The 15836-nt window shown below is 40.3% G+C and overlaps 1 protein-coding gene and 1 long non-coding RNA gene across 2 annotated transcripts in view; one reads left to right on the top strand and one right to left on the bottom strand.

The window, feature by feature from the left end:
- The window catches only part of LOC117081160, a 96560-nt gene that overhangs the window by 39849 nt on the left and 40875 nt on the right, over nucleotides 1-15836 (top strand). The window lies entirely within an intron of this gene.
- The window catches only part of CCDC81 (coiled-coil domain containing 81), a 53698-nt gene that overhangs the window by 24266 nt on the left and 13596 nt on the right, over nucleotides 1-15836 (bottom strand). Inside the window, exons 4-6 of the mRNA XM_033206858.1 lie at nucleotides 11267-11523; nucleotides 8653-8732; nucleotides 6334-6455 (exon numbers count right to left, since the gene is read on the bottom strand). Of these exons, the coding sequence (XP_033062749.1) occupies nucleotides 6334-6455; nucleotides 8653-8732; nucleotides 11267-11523 (459 nt within the window). The remainder of the gene's footprint in view (nucleotides 1-6333; nucleotides 6456-8652; nucleotides 8733-11266; nucleotides 11524-15836) is intronic.

The raw sequence follows: 15836 nt of genomic DNA, 5'->3' as shown, positions 1-15836 counted from the left end.
CAAACTGGATCAAGAGTCAAGACCCATCAGTCTGCTGTATTCAGGAGACCCATCTCACATGCAGAGACATACATAGGCTCAAAATAAAGGGATGGAGGAAGATCTACCAAGCAAATGGAGAACAAAAAAAGCAGGGGTTGCAATCCTAGTCTCTGATAAAACAGACTTTAAACCATCAAAGATCAAAAGAGACAAAGAAGGCCACTACATAATGGTAAAGGGATCAATTCAACAGGAAGAGCTAACTCTCCTAAATATATATGCACCCAATACAGGAGCACCCAGATTCATAAAGCAAGTCCTTAGAGACCTACAAAGAGACTTAGACTCCCATACAATAATAATGGGAGACTTCAACACTCCACTGTCAACATTAGACAGATCAACGAGACAGAAAGTTAACAAGGATATCCAGGAATTGAACTCATCTCTGCACCAAGCGGACCTAATAGACATCTATAGAACTCTCCACCCCAAATCAACAGAATATACATTCTTCTCAGCACCACATCGCACTTATTCCAAAATTGACCACATAATTGGAAGTAAAGCACTCCTCAGCAAATGTACAAGAACAGAAATTATAACAAACTGTCTCTCAGACCACAGTGCAATCAAACTAGAACTCAGGACTAAGAAACTCAATCCAACCGCTCAACTACATGGAAACTGAACAACCTGCTCCTGAATGACTACTGGGTACATAACGAAATGAAAGCAGAAATAAAGATGTTCTTTGAAACCAATGAAAACAAAGATACAACATACCAGAATCTCTGGGACACATTTAAAGCAGTGTGTAGAGGGAAATTTATAGCACTAAATGCCCACAAGAGAAAGCAGGAGAGATCTAAACTTGACACCCTAACATCACAATTAAAAGAACTAGAGAGGCAAGAGCAAACACATTCAAAAGCTAGCAGAAGGCAAGAAATAACTAAGATCAGAGCAGAACTGAAGGAGATAGAGACACAAAAAACCCTCCAAAAAATCAATGAATCCAGGAGTTGGTTTTTTGAAAAGATCAACAAAATTGACAGACTGCTAGCTAGACTAATAAAGAAGAAAAGAGAGAGGAATCAAATAGACGCAATAAAAAATGATAAAGGGGATATCACCACTGACCCCACAGAAATACAAACAACCATCAGAGAATACTATAAATGCCTCTATGCAAATCAACTAGAAAATCTAGAAGAAATGGATAATTTCCTGGACACTTACACTCTCCCAAGACTAAACAGGAAGAAGTTGAATCCCTGAATAGACCAATAGCAGGCTCTGAAATTGAGGCAACAATAATAGCCTACCCACCAAAAAAGTCCAGGACCAGATGGATTCACAGCTGAATTCTACCAGAGGTACAAGGAGGAGCTGGTACCATTCCTTCTGAAACTATTCAATCAATAGAAAAAGAGGGAATCCTCCCTAACTCTTTTATGAGGCCAACATCATCTGATACCAAAGCCTGGCAGAGACACAACAAAAAAAGAGAATTTTAGACCAATATCCTGATGAACATCGATGCAAAAATCCTCAATAAAATACTGGCAAACCGGATTCAGCAGCACATCAAAAAGCTTATCCACCATGATCAAGTGGGCTTCATCCCTGGGATGCAAGGCTGGTTCAACATTCGCAAATCAATAAACGTAATCCAGCATATAAACAGAACCAAAGACAAGAACACATAATTATCTCAATAGATGCAGAAAAGGCTTTTGACAAAATTCAACAGCCCTTTATGCTAAAAACGCTCAATAAATTTGGTATTGATGGAACGTACCTCAAAATAATAAGAGCTATTTATGACAAACCCACAGCTAATATCATACTGAATGGGCAAAAACTGGAAAAATTCCCTTTGAAAACTGGCACAAGACAGGGATGCCCTCTCTCACCACTCCTATTCAACATAGTGTTGGAAGTTCTGGCTAGGGCAATCAGGCAAGAGAAAGAAATCAAGGGTATCCAGTTAGGAAAAGAAGAAGTCAAATTGTCCCTGTTTGCAGATGACATGATTGTATATTTAGAAAACCCATTGTCTCAGCCCAAAATCTCCTTAAGCTGATAAGCAACTTCAGCAAAGTCTCAGGATACAAAATTAATGTGCAAAAATCACAAGCATTCTTACACACCAGTAACAGACAAGCAGAGAGCCAAATCAGGAATGAACTTCCATTCACAATTGCTTCAAAGAGAATAAATACCTAGGAATCCAGCTTACAAGGGATGTAAAGGACCTCTTCAAGGAGAACTACAAACCACTGCTCAGTGAAATCAAAGAGGACACAAACAAATGGAAGAACATACCATGCTCATGGATAGGAAGAATCAATATCGTGAAAATGGCCATACTGCCCAAGGTGATTTATAGATTCAATGCCATCCCCATCAAGCTACCAATGAGTTTCTTCACAGAATTGGAAAAAACTGCTTTAAAGTTCATATGGAACCAAAAAAGAGCCCGCATTGCCAAGACAATCCTAAGTCAAAAGGACAAAGCTGGAGGCGTCACGCTACCTGACTTCAAACTATACTACAAGGCTACAGTAACCAAAACAGCATGGTACTGGTACCACAACAGAGATATAGACCAATGGAACAGAACAGAGTCCTCAGAAATAATACCACACATCTACAGCCATCTGATCTTTGACAAACCTGAGAGAAACAAGAAATGGGGAAAGGATTACTATTTAATAAATGGTGCTGGGAAAATTGGCTAGCCATAAGTAGAAAGCTGAAACTGGATCCTTTCCTTACCCCTTATACGAAAATTAATTCAAGATGGATTAGAGACTTAAATGTTAGACCTAATACCCAAAAACCCTAGAAGAAAATCTAGGTAGTAACATTCAGGACATAGGCATGGGCAAGGACTTCATGTCTAAAACACCAAAAGCAACGGCAGCAAAAGCCAAAATTGACACATGGGATCTAATTAAACTAAAGAGCTTTTGCACAGCAAAGAAACTACCATCAGAGTGAACAGGCAACCTACAGAAGGGAAAAATTTTTGCACCTACTCATCTGACAAAGGGCTAATATCCAGAATCTACAAAGAACTCAAACAAATACAAGAAAAAAAAAACAACCCTATCAAAAAGTGGGGAAAGGATATGAACAGACATTTCTCAAAAGAAGACATCCATACAGCCAACAGACACATGAAAAAATGCTCATCATCACTCGCCATCAGAGAAATGCAAATCAAAACCACAATGAGATACCATCTCACACCAGTTAGAATGGCAATCATTAAGAAGTCAGGAAACAACAGGTGTTGGAGAGGATGTGGAGAAATAGGAACACTTTTACACTGTTGGTGGGATTGTAAACTAGTTCAACCATTATGGAAAAAGTATGCGATTCCTCAAGGATCTAGAACTAGATGTACCATATGACCCAGCCATCCCACTACTGGGTATATACCAAAGGATTATAAATTACTCTACTACAAAGACACGTGCACACGTATGTTTATTGCGGCACTATTCACAATAGCAAAGACTTGGAATCAACCCAATTGTCCATCTGTGACAGACTGGATTAAGAAAATGTGGCACATATACACCATGGAATACTATGCAGCCATAAAAAAGGATGAGTTTGCGTCCTTTGTAGGGACATGGATGCAGCTGGAACCATCATTCTTAGCAAACTATCACAAGAAGAGAAACCAAACACCGCATGTTCTCACTCATAGATGGGAACTGAACAATGAGATCACTTGGACTCGGGAAGGGGAATCACACACTGGGGCCTATCATGGGGAGGGGGGAGGAGGGAGGGATTGCATTGGGGAGTTATACATGATATAAACGTCATGCACATGTACCCTAGAACTTAAAGTATAATAAAAAAAAAAAAGAAAAAAAGAAAAAATAAATAAATAAATAAATAAATGTTACAATCTTTTTTTTTTTTTTGAGATGGAGTCTTACTCTGTCACCAGGCTGGAGTGCAGTAACCCAATCTCAGCTAATTGCAACTTCTGCCTCCCAGGTTCAAGCAATTCTCCCACCTCAGCCTCCTGAGTAGCTGGGATAACAGGTGCATGCCACTACTCCCAACTAACTTTTTTTCTTAACTTTTTATTTATTTTTTTTATTTGTAGTAGAGACGGGGTTTCGCCATGTTGGCCAGGCTGACTTCAAACTCCTGATCTCAGGTGATGCACCCACCTCAGCCTTCCAAAGTGCTAGGATTACAGGTGTGAGCCACTGTGCCCAGCCAAATGTTGTAGTCTTTAAGGATCTGGCATGTTCAGAGGAGAGAAGCCACTTCAGAATTCAGTGGTAAGTTTTCCTGGAGGAAGTGAGATGTGAAAAGGGTACTAAAAGGTGAGTAGGATGGAGACAGAGTGAAATAAAAGGAAGGACAGTTTACGCTGCAGGAAAGAAAAATGAACAAAGGATGAAATTGGGGAAGGGCAGGCATGTTAGAAGAGCATGAATAGGCCAAGCATAATGGCTCACGCCTGTAATCCTAGCACTTTGGGAGGCCAAGGTGGGCATATCATTTGAGCTCAGGAGTTCAAAACCAGCCTAGGCAACATGGCAAAACCCTGTCTCTACAAAAAGTACAAAAATTAGCCAGGCATGGTGGTGCACACCTGTGGTCCTAGCTACTCAGGAGGCTGAAGTGGGAGGATCACCTGAGCCCAGGAGGTTGAGGCTGCAGTGAGCCAAGGTTGTGTCACTGCACTCCTCCCTGGGTGACAGAGCAAGACCCCACCTCAAATTTAAAAAAAAGAACATGAATAGATAATTTTGCCCAAAGAAGAGGTCTGTGTAGGGCACAGTGGGGGATGAGACTAGAGAAATGAGAAAGCATGTGAATATTAGGCTAGAAGTTGATATGCAATCCTGTAGGCCACACATAGAAAACAGACATCCACAAGCCAGTGTTCACCCATTGGTATGTTTTGTTAGCATTTTTTGTTTCAACAAAAGTCAACATTTAACAACCAATAGATTTCACACTAAAGTCAGGATCTCTGCTTCTTTTGAAAAATCAGAAGATTGTGCTCACTTTGGTAGCACACATACTAAAATTGGAAAAATGAGAAGATTTGATAGCACTTGGGCCACATTTCCACAAAGCAACAATCTGCTAGAGGAACAGTCCTCAAAGTGTGGCCTGATAAGCCATACTTTTTGGGGTCCCTAGGACCCTTTCAAAATGTCTGTGGCTGTGTGTGGTGGCTCCCGCCTCTAATCATAGCACTCTGGGAGGCCAAGGCAGGCGGATCACCTGAGGTCAAGAGTTTGAGACCAGCCTGGCCAATATGGTGAAACCCCATCTATACTAAAAATACAAAAATTAGCTGGGTGTGGTGGCGCACACCTTTAGTCCCAGCTACTTGGGGGGAGGATGATGCAGGAGAATCGCTTGAACCCAGGAGGCGGAGGTTGCAGTGAGCCCAGATTGTGCCACTGAACTCCAGCCTGGGTGACAGAGCGAGACTCCATCTCAGAAAGAAAATAAGTCTTTGGTTAAAAAAACAAAAAATCTTTGGAGTCCTAGGATTTTCTTCATTTGCTTCCACCAAAACAACTATCACAACAGATTAGATGCAGACATAGGTATGAGAATCCAGCTTTTTTCTACAAACATCAGAGTGATAAAACTGCCACTCTTTGTTTTTCATAAGAAATGTTAAGTAAGCTAACATGTCTCCAACCCACTTATATCCAGATCACTTCCTGCATTTGCGTTACCTGCCTGGACCCTATAGTCATCTGAGTTTTGGCCCCTTTGAGCAATGGGGAGCCAGCAAAGAGATGATGATCTAAGAGCCTGAGAGTCATAGGACCTAAGGCCCATAAAGTAAGTAAGCTCATAATTAAGGTCAGATGCAGGATTCTAGGACTAGAATGTATTTGTTAGAAATAATATAGTGATTATTTGTGGCTGGGTGCAGTGGTTCATGCCTGTAATCCCAGCACTTTGGATGGCCTAGATGGGCTGTTAACTTCAGGTCAGGAGTTCGAGACCGGCCTGGCTAATATGGTGAAACGTCATCTATACAAAAACTAAAAAAATTAGCCAGGCATGGTAGCACATGACAGTAATCCCAGCTACTCGGGATGCTGAAGCAGGAGAGTCGCTTGAACCTGGGAGGTGGAAGTTGCAGTGAGCTGAGATTATGCCACTGCACTCCAGCCTGGGCAACAGTGAGACTCCATCTCAAAAAAAAAAAAAAAAGTAATAATAATAATATAGTGATTATTTGTAAATTTAACTTTATTTACCTTCGGCTAAGCAATATGACTGGGCTCTTAGCAGTAAAGAGTGACAGATTGTATCCAGAAATCATTGGCCTACCTCTGATGCCTTCTTCTTTGTCTGACTGGTCTTTTAACTTGCACTTTCTTTCTCTATTCTCTCCACGTTCTTCTACAAGGGTCTCCATAGGCAGTTTGTTTTCCATCTCCTTGAGCTCAATCCTAGGAATGAGCCAATATGTTTTTCCATTGCACTGAACCTGAACAGGTGACTGTGTGAACTTTAAAGTCTTGGAAGCAACCCAGCCAGCTGGCTGATTCTGAAATAAGCCCACTTTCTTCAAGGAGTGAGTGCTCTGATGTGCTGAGTACATATCATAGATTAATTTTTTCCAAGGTTTTCTGGGAGCTGACCAAGACCTTCCCCTCTATACCGTAGTCTCAAAAGCAGCTTGCATATAGAGAAATTGCCTTAAAGTCCTTTATTTAGGTTATTGGGTTTTGTTTCCATTTGAATTTTTATATCCTAGTTCTATAACTAGATGATCTGGGGTGATACAGTGAGAAAAGGTTGTTGGATAGCTTAAAGGCAAAAGATTCATAGCTTGGTAGAGTATGCCCCAAAATAACCATTTGTCTCCTCTCTCCTTTGCCACTTCACTTCATCATTCTCTCCCCAGGCAAAAGTGAAGGACTTGCACAACTACAATTTGCAGCAGGGAGGAAGGGGGTTGTTCAGTTGGTGTATGTAGTTGTACGATTTCTTCAGTCTCAGGTATGGAGTACTAGGTTGGAGTAGGGAGTGGGGGTGGGGGTACCTTCAGTCAATTCAGGGGCCAAATGTCACATAAATAAAACATCAACAGTTGTTTTGAGTATTTAAGTCCCCTTGTCCATTTCTAGGCCCTTGACTTGATGGAGCCTCCATCTGTGTTCTTTGACCCACTACAATTATTTCCCTCCTGGAGTGCCTAAGCCAAAATATGTCAAAGGGAACAGCCACATTTGCCTTCCAAAACAATCAAAATTATTTTCAAACTGCTGATTTATTTTTAGTGTAAGGCAATATGGTGCAATGGAAAGAACACTGGACCAGGAGCCGTGGTCTTATTTCTATAAGCTTGGCTGCTTATTAGTTGCATGGCCATTTCATGTGCAAGATGAGACGGCTGGAAAACAACCTCTAAGGCTTACTCTTTACTTCACACTGAATCTTCTGAGGTATTTGTCAAACAGCTCTTCCAGGAGGGGGTTGTTCCAAAGCAACAAGCACAAGAGAATGTCACACTCAAAACATCTGAGAAATTCTCATACTTTTATACTGTACTCATACTTCCTAAAGAATGCTTTAGGAAGCTAGTTGTTATTCCCCAAACTTCCTCCACCTGAAATGCACAGTGGTTAATGGCACAGCAATTAAGATTATTAACATAATTAAGAGCACACAATGAATAAGTGATGGCCAAACTGGAAATAAAACTGATGTCTCCTGACTCCTACTCCAATGCTCTCAATAGTGCACCATGTTGCTTCATTCATGTAAAAGAAAAAAATTAAAATTAATTTTGTATCGTGATAAAATGGAGAATTATAATACATATATCACATGATTGTCGTGAAGATTAAATGAAGTAATATGCAACCACCAGTAACAACCACTGTGCTCATGGAGTAAAGCTGTTTCCTTATTCTAACTTACCTGTTTAACCCGTTTAGTGGTAAAAATCCGAGCTCTGACAGGAAATGAGCTGAACTGAAGGAAGAAGCAGCAGCTAGGGCAGAAGAAGTGCTACAAAGTAGAGGAAAGCTCAGCAGTTGAGAAGAGTTTTACTAATACTGCAGGGACTAAGGTTGATGGAAGGTAGTATCAGAATTTCCAGGAGCCAAGGGTAGTTTTATAAATGGGCTGGGCAAGGTGGCTCACACCTGTAATCCCAGCACTTTGGGAGGTCGAGGCGGATGGATCACTTGAGATCAGGAGTTTGAGACCAGCCTGGCCAATATGGTGAAACCCCATCTCTACTAAAAGTACAAAAATTAGCCAGGCATGGTGTCATGCGCCTGTAATCTCAGCTACTCGAAAGGCTGAGGCAGGAGAGAATTGCTTAAACCCAGGAGACAGAGGTTACAGTGAACAGAGATCGCGCCACTGCACTCCATTGTCACAGCCTGGGTGACAGAGCAATACTGCGTCTCAGTGAGGGAGGATAAAAAAGAATAAATATCCATTGTTATTTAACTTAACTACAGAAAGAGTATGCAATAAACTCTTCTTTGTTGGTGCATTTAGAGAGGGAGAGACAGAGAGTACATTAAAAGGAGCATGAGCCACAAAACATTGAGAAATACTACCCAATGAGATCAGCAGATCAGCAAGGAGTGCTAGTGCCTGGAGGAACCCATGAAGCAAAGCACTCACCTTGGAAATGCAAGCACACTGCTGGGCCACTTCCTCAAGGCCTCTCTGCTAGACAACACCGAGTCCACAGTGCCAGGCCTCTAGAGGACAGCGACAGAGCAAGGTTACATCTAGGCTGCCGGCCAGGACTTAGACAAATTAAAAACTGCAGGCTGTCTCATAGGCAAGGCTATCACAATACTTTTCTTGTTGTTTATGTTTAGCGCTTAAAAGTCCAGAGCTTAAAAATCCAATGAGGAATGATCTCATTCATCAGAGTAATCACCCCGGGTAGCTGCACAGCAATTACTTTGGTGTTGCCTTTTCTCAAACCATTTCCTTTTTGGGAATTGCCTTCAGAGTTGACAGATTCTTTTAGATATCTTTAAGAAGATAGCAGACTTCGTAAAAATGTATGGAAAGTGAGCAAGCTGTCTAATTCCACTCTTGACCCAAATAACTAAAATTAGGCAATTAAGAGAAAAGCTTTCGAGTCAGGTGGGCTCATGTTCAAATCCCCACACTGCTAACAGGTATGTGGCCTTAGGCATTAGGTTTCTGGCGATAATAAAAGGATCTAATAGCACTTCCATGAGGTCCTCTGTGTAAGTAGCTAGCCCATAGTAAATACTGAACAAATGGCTATTTTAATTCTCATATAACTATAAACATAATAGTCACATTGTCACATTTTTACTGTAGAATAATGTATAAAATTATTATTTTTGCATGAGTACTACCCCTTACAAAAGCCTTTGAAGGGAATTCTCACAAAGAAGTATAGAAAATATTTCTAATAAAAGCAGCATCACTGAAATAAGCACATAGCTTTCCAAGGGGACTACTCTACAAGATGTTTTAAGTTACGGGTCATTTGGGAATAAACTCTCACTGACACCACTTTACGGCAGTTTTCCAAAATGTATCCTACAGAGCTAATGAGATATTGGATTAACCTAGAATTCCATGATTAAATACATCCAGGCAGTTAAACTGACTGCTTTCCAGCCAGACTTCCAGTTCCTTTAACATGCTGATGTGCTCTGTCCCTCTGTCCGTGAGAGCTATTGATTCAACCAGCAGTTTTCAGTCAGCTTTGACCTCCAAACCCTTTTTTCAGAGTATCTCTCAGAACTAGTTCTTTTGGAAAATTTCCATTCTTTAAAAGATGTGCTTTAGAGTTCAGCAGGTCAAGGAAAATGCTATCTTCTCTTTTAAACACATATTGAAGCTACAAAGTTCTGCAGAATCCCTGAGGGTTAGAGATGAGCTAGCCACTTTGGCCTTGCTTATGGACTTGTAAACCTTGCCTTGCGTTTTCATGGAAAAGCAAGGGTTTTTCCTGCATTTATTTCCCACTTCCCACACACAGGGTTGGCAATCCTTTTAGCAATCCTGTATGAAACCAGATTGTGTAAAAAAAAAAACCCAGGAGTTTCATTATGCACAACTCCATTTCCTAAATCCCTATCCCAAAGCTTCATAAAAGGAGAAATGGGTAGACCGAGATGATACGAATAGCCTTTTCCTTAAAAAAAGAAGGGTTTGGCTTTATGGGATATAGGATTATATAACATTCCATAATAATTCAATTCATTCATGTCTACTTTGTTAGTTCCCAGAGAAGTACCTGAGGCACACTAAGTATTCAATAAATCCTATAGATTGACTATGTCATTTGTTTAAACTGCTGTATCCAGCTTAGCATGAAGGTCATACCAGCTACTTAATGGTTGAAAATAATGATGCCAATTAGGAAATTTCTTCAACATGCCATATTAAAAGCTAAAGATTCAAAAACTCCATGACTCAAATTAAATTTTGTTATAGACTTTCATTAAAATAAAATAGTTGAACCAACATTAAAAAAGTAAAATAGTAGAACTAGCAAAAACTGAGTGGTTAGGAAGTCTGGGCTTGAATTCCAGTTCTAGTTCACCTTGGGATTCCCAAATAGCCTCTCTGAGCCCCTACTTTTCTCACTTGTAAAATTAGGATGATAATAATGCTGCTTGTATATTTTGAGACTCAAATGAAATAATACATGTAGAAGAAGTTTTTAAACTATAGGCCGGGCACGGAGGCTCATGCCTGTAATCTCAGCACTTTGGGAGGTCAGGGTGGGCAGATCACTTGAGACCAGGAGTTCAAGACCATCCTGGCCAACATGGTGAAACTCCATCTCTACTGAAAATACAAAAATTAGCTGGGTATGGTGGCACACACCTGTAATTCCAGGTACTGAGAGGCTGAAGCAGGAGAATCACTCAAACCCAGGAGATGGAGGTTGCAGTGAGCCAACATCGTGCCACTGCACTCCAACCTGGGTGATGGAGTGAGACTCTGTCTCAAAAAATGAACAAACAAAAAACCTATAAGATACTATAAAATGTTCAGAATTTGAAGAGTTTCCATTACTATTTATATCCCTCAGTTGACTTTGACTCTTAATGTTCGTTTGCCTTCCTAATCTTTTTGTCAAAGAGTTAATCAAGTATAAACAAGCACTTCCGTGTACTTCAGGTAACTGTCACCCAAATATGTCAATCTTCATTTTTCTTAATTACAATACACCTATAGATAAATCAGAACTACAATTAGGAGAAGACTTAGGAGAAGGAAAATACTAATTTACGTTTGCTAGGGCCTTTGCCAAAGCCCCACTTCCATCCATGGTACAAAGGAAGTCTTTATAAAACCTCATCTTCACTTTGTTGTCTCTGATCATGAGGACCCCAATTCCTTTGAATGTAAACTCCACATTTTGTTTCATGGAAATGGATCGCGATAAAAAAAGCAACGTCTCCTTCACACATCCTTCCACTACATCTCTGTTAAATGGACCCTCCAGGGATATCATGACAAAATTAAGTGGAACAATTGGGATATCACCTAGAGGAGAAAAGACAGTTGGGATGGGAGAAAGTGGTGATTACGATAAGGACATATACACACTCACAAATAATTATCTGATTCTCAATACCCTAAAATAGAATCTTCTGGATGAAGCCTTTAGTTGTACCCAATGTAATATTATTACTGCAGACAATTAAGTAGTTACTAACATATTAATCAGTACAATTTTCCTGAAGTATTGCTCTCAAAGTATTCTCTAAAAGTGTAAGTTCAATGCTCAAAATAAGAACAGTTAGCTTTCTAAATAACACTGTAGACAAGCTTTTGATTTTCTCTAGGACACATATAATAACTAACTCTCTTCCTCAGAGGGTTTCCTAAAGTTTTCATCCCCCTTATATTTTAGGACATACTGGAGCAATATTTGCTGATATGGTTTGGATCTGTGTCCCCACCCAAATCTCATGTTGAATTGTATTCCCCAATGTTGGAGGTGGGGCCTATTGGGAGGTGATTGGATCATGGGGGTGGATCCTTAATGTATGGTTTAACACCATTCCCCTGGGTGCTGTCCTCATGATAGTGAGTGAGCTATCATGAAATCTGGTTGTTTAAAAGTGTGTAGCACCTCCCTCCATTCTCCCTCTTACTCCTGCTCCAGCCTTATAAGACATGACTGCTTCCCCTTCACCTTCCACCATGATTGTAAGTTTCCTGAGGCCTCCCCAGCCATACTTCTGTACAACCTGTGGAACCATGGGCCAATTAAACCTCTTTTCTTTATAAATTACCCAGTCTCAGGTATTTCTTCATAGCAGTACAAGAATTAACTGATACATTTGCCTATCTCCTCCAGTTATGCCATTTTTACATGATTACAGATACCTACAAGTGTTAAATATTTTGAAAAGAGAGCCATCTTCACTAGAAGTTATCATTTAAATGAAATAGGGTCTTATACAAGGGTATCAGACTGAATGACTCACAGAAAGCTTTTCCTCTCTAATGAGCCCATATATGACATTTCAGAGGAATACGATTATATCTAGCTTGAAGGAAGCACAGGATCTATTCAACTAGAACAGATGTAGGAGCAATATAAGGTTCACAAGTCAGAAAAAGGATAAATAGCATAGAGAATCAAGATGACAAAGCCAAAGAGAAACAAAAACAAGCTCCACTGATAAATAGGACATAGATAAGATAAGAATATTCTAAAGATTCACTCAGTAAGCATGAGTAATATGCTTTCAAATGTCCACCACTGCTGAACGATGAAAATTAACAAGACATGAGCTTCACTGCATCAGCCTGCCGTCTCCTGCACAATTTAACAGCAATTCCAACCACCTCCCTCTATTTTTAAAAAAATACACATTTCTTAAAAAGAAGGCTGTCTTGCCTGCCTCCGGATTTTCCCCTCCCATTTGTCTGCTGCCTCTCTGCAATCTGTCTTTCAGACCACTCGTCTGAGTCAGGACACTGTCATCTCATGATTGCCAAGTCAATGGATACTTTGCAAATATTATTTCTCATGACCTCCCTATAACTTCTGCCAGCCATGCCCTTTCTTTTCCTTGTATACATGATACCACTCTTGGTTCTCCAATTTCGTCCTCCTTGGCCCTCTTTGCTTGCTTCCCGCCTCTTCTACTTCTTATAAGATACTGAGATTTACTTGTTTTATAGGATTTTGTCCTTGTTTATCTCTTCTGCTGAGTGTATATCCTCTCCTAGGTAAACATCCAAATCTTGATCTCTAGTCTCCACCCCTCTCCTAAGCTCTGGAATCACCTCTACCTAAATATCCCCACGTGTATCTCAAATTCAGCATGTGCAAAAGCAAATTCACTATTTTATCCACCACCAAAATCCACCTTTCCCCTTCATTCTCTATAAAGGTAGTTGATAGCATGAGCATCCATCTGTTCTCCAACCAAGAAATCTAAGTCATACTAAATGCCTTCCTTCCTCTTCCTACCCGCCACTCTCAACTTAAGCCATACCAGTTCTACATCTGAAATGTCTCATGAGTAGATACCCTCATTTCCTCTCCTGATGATCACTGTCTTCATTCAGGCTTTTACTGCATTTTACCAAACTACTGTAACTGAAAAGAGTATCTTTCTAAACTAATCCTATCTGTACAGATAATTCCCTGCTCAAAAACTTTCAGTGGCTCCTCAGTGCCTACAGGATGAATTATAAAGTCCTATCACACTATATAAGGCCCCTCACAATTGGCCCCTAGCTACCATTTTCATCTTATCTTCCTCTGCCGACCTCCACAATCATATGCCTCAGCCATACAGAAGTACCTGTTACTTCCTTAACAGGCTTCATTCTTTCCCATATTCTTAACTTGTTCATATTGTTCCTGAAATATCTTCCAACAGATTGACGTCTTTACATGTCATATTCCTAAAGCAGAGTTAGGCATGCTCTCCTCTGGGCATCATAGCGTTTGATCCAGTTCTGATCAATTCGGCTTTTATAGCACTTAATCATGTTTCATCATTTCTTTTTTTTTCTTTTTTTTAAGATTCTGTCACCAGGCTGGAGGGCAGTGGCGTGATCTCAGCTCATTGCAACCTCCGCCTCCTGGTTCAAGCAATTCTCCTGCCTCAGCTTCCTGAGTAGCTGCGACTACAGGCACATGCCACCACACCCAGCTTGTTTTTTGTATTTTTAGTAGTGATGGAGTTTCACCATGTTGGCCAGGATGGTTTTGATCTCTTGACCTTGTGATCTGCCTGACTCGGCCTCCCAAATTGCTGGGATTACAGGCGTGAGCCACTGCACCCAGCCCATTTCTTGTATATTAATTATCTATACTAGATTCAAAAGAACTATGTCTTACTCATATTTAAAAACCCCTATAAAATGTTTGCTTAGTTACTGATACAGTCTGAATTTGTGTCCCTGCCCAAATCTCATGTCTAATTGGGGGAGGGGCCTGGTGGGAGGTGATTGGGTCATGGGGGTGAATTTCCCCCTTGCTGTTCTCATGATAGTGAGTGAGTTCTCATGAGATCTGATGGTTTAAAAGTGTGTGGCACCTCCGCATTTCACGCTCGCTCTCTCCTGCTCCGGCATAGTAAGATGTGCTTGCTTCCCCTTTGCTTTCTGCTGTGATTGTAACTTTCCTGAGGCCTCTCGGCCATGCTTCCTGTTAAGCCTGCAGAACTGTGAGTCAATTAAGCCTCTTTTCTTCATAAATTACCCAATCTTAGGTAGTTATTTATAACAGTGTGAGAACAAATACAGTTACTTAGTTAATTAATAATGAAGAATCATAACCACAAAGCTAAACGTAGACAGAAATTTTTCTTTGGGGGTTTTAAATTTTTATTTCTTTCCTTATTTCTCTTATTATTATTATTATTATTATTATTTTGCAGCCTCCAACTAACTCCTGGGCTAAAGTGATCCTCTTGCCTCAGCCTCCCAAGTAGTTGAGACTGCTGGTGTCAACCATCACGCCTGCCTAAATTCTTTGAAATAATTTTTTGTAGAGGCAGGATCTTGCTATGTTGCCAAGGCTGGTCTTGAACTTCTGGCCTCAAGTGATTCTCCCGCCTTAGCCTCCAAAATTCTGGGATTACAGGCATGTGCCACCATTGCATGTGCCACCATGCCCGGCCTAGAATTATTCTTTTGAACTAATTCAGTCATATATGTCTAATTCTGAAATTGCCTCACCCAGTAAAAAATACAATTTTAGATCTAAACTACTTTTTTGGACTACAGTACAAGATCCAAGATGGAAAATGAGCTTTAATTCTAAGGCACAGATGTTTTTGCAAAAATGTTAGCTTTATTTTCATTGTCTTAGATAGGTTTTTGATGAAATAGGATATATTTCTTCTGACATAAAACTCTAGGTATTTCTTTTTGTTTCCATGAAAGGGGGAAAAAAAGAAAAAAAAAAAAAACTCTGGGTAAAAATAGCTGAAAAGTTCATCAAGCCCACTATACTGAATATATACCTAAGAAATTCTAAGTATGGTTTGTTGGCATTTGTTTTTCTAATATATCATTCTTTTGAAAGTAGAAGTTAACTCAAGTGACTCTGAAAATTAACTTTTAGGAACATTAACTTAGAGGACAGTTACAGCCTTTTTGCCTGTTGCCATCGGAGATAGACTGTCTCCATTTATCCAGGTGTGAGTCTGATGCAGGGGGCGGGGACAATCAGGAAGGTCAAAAGGAACACAGCCAGGAATCAGAAAGTATGCACCCAAAGGCTGCTAAGTAACCAAGGGAGGTGTTAGGAAGCCCACACACTAAAGCTGGATGGAAGCAGTCTGTGGCAGGGATTGTGCCTATTTTGTTTACCACTATGTCTC

The sequence above is a fragment of the Trachypithecus francoisi genome, unplaced genomic scaffold (genome assembly GCF_009764315.1).
Source record: "Trachypithecus francoisi isolate TF-2019V2 unplaced genomic scaffold, Tfra_2.0 Lachesis_group8, whole genome shotgun sequence".
Lineage (NCBI taxonomy): Eukaryota > Metazoa > Chordata > Mammalia > Primates > Cercopithecidae > Trachypithecus > Trachypithecus francoisi.
The sequence above is the reverse complement of the archived record's forward strand: the minus strand, read 5'-3'. Positions and strand labels throughout refer to the sequence as shown.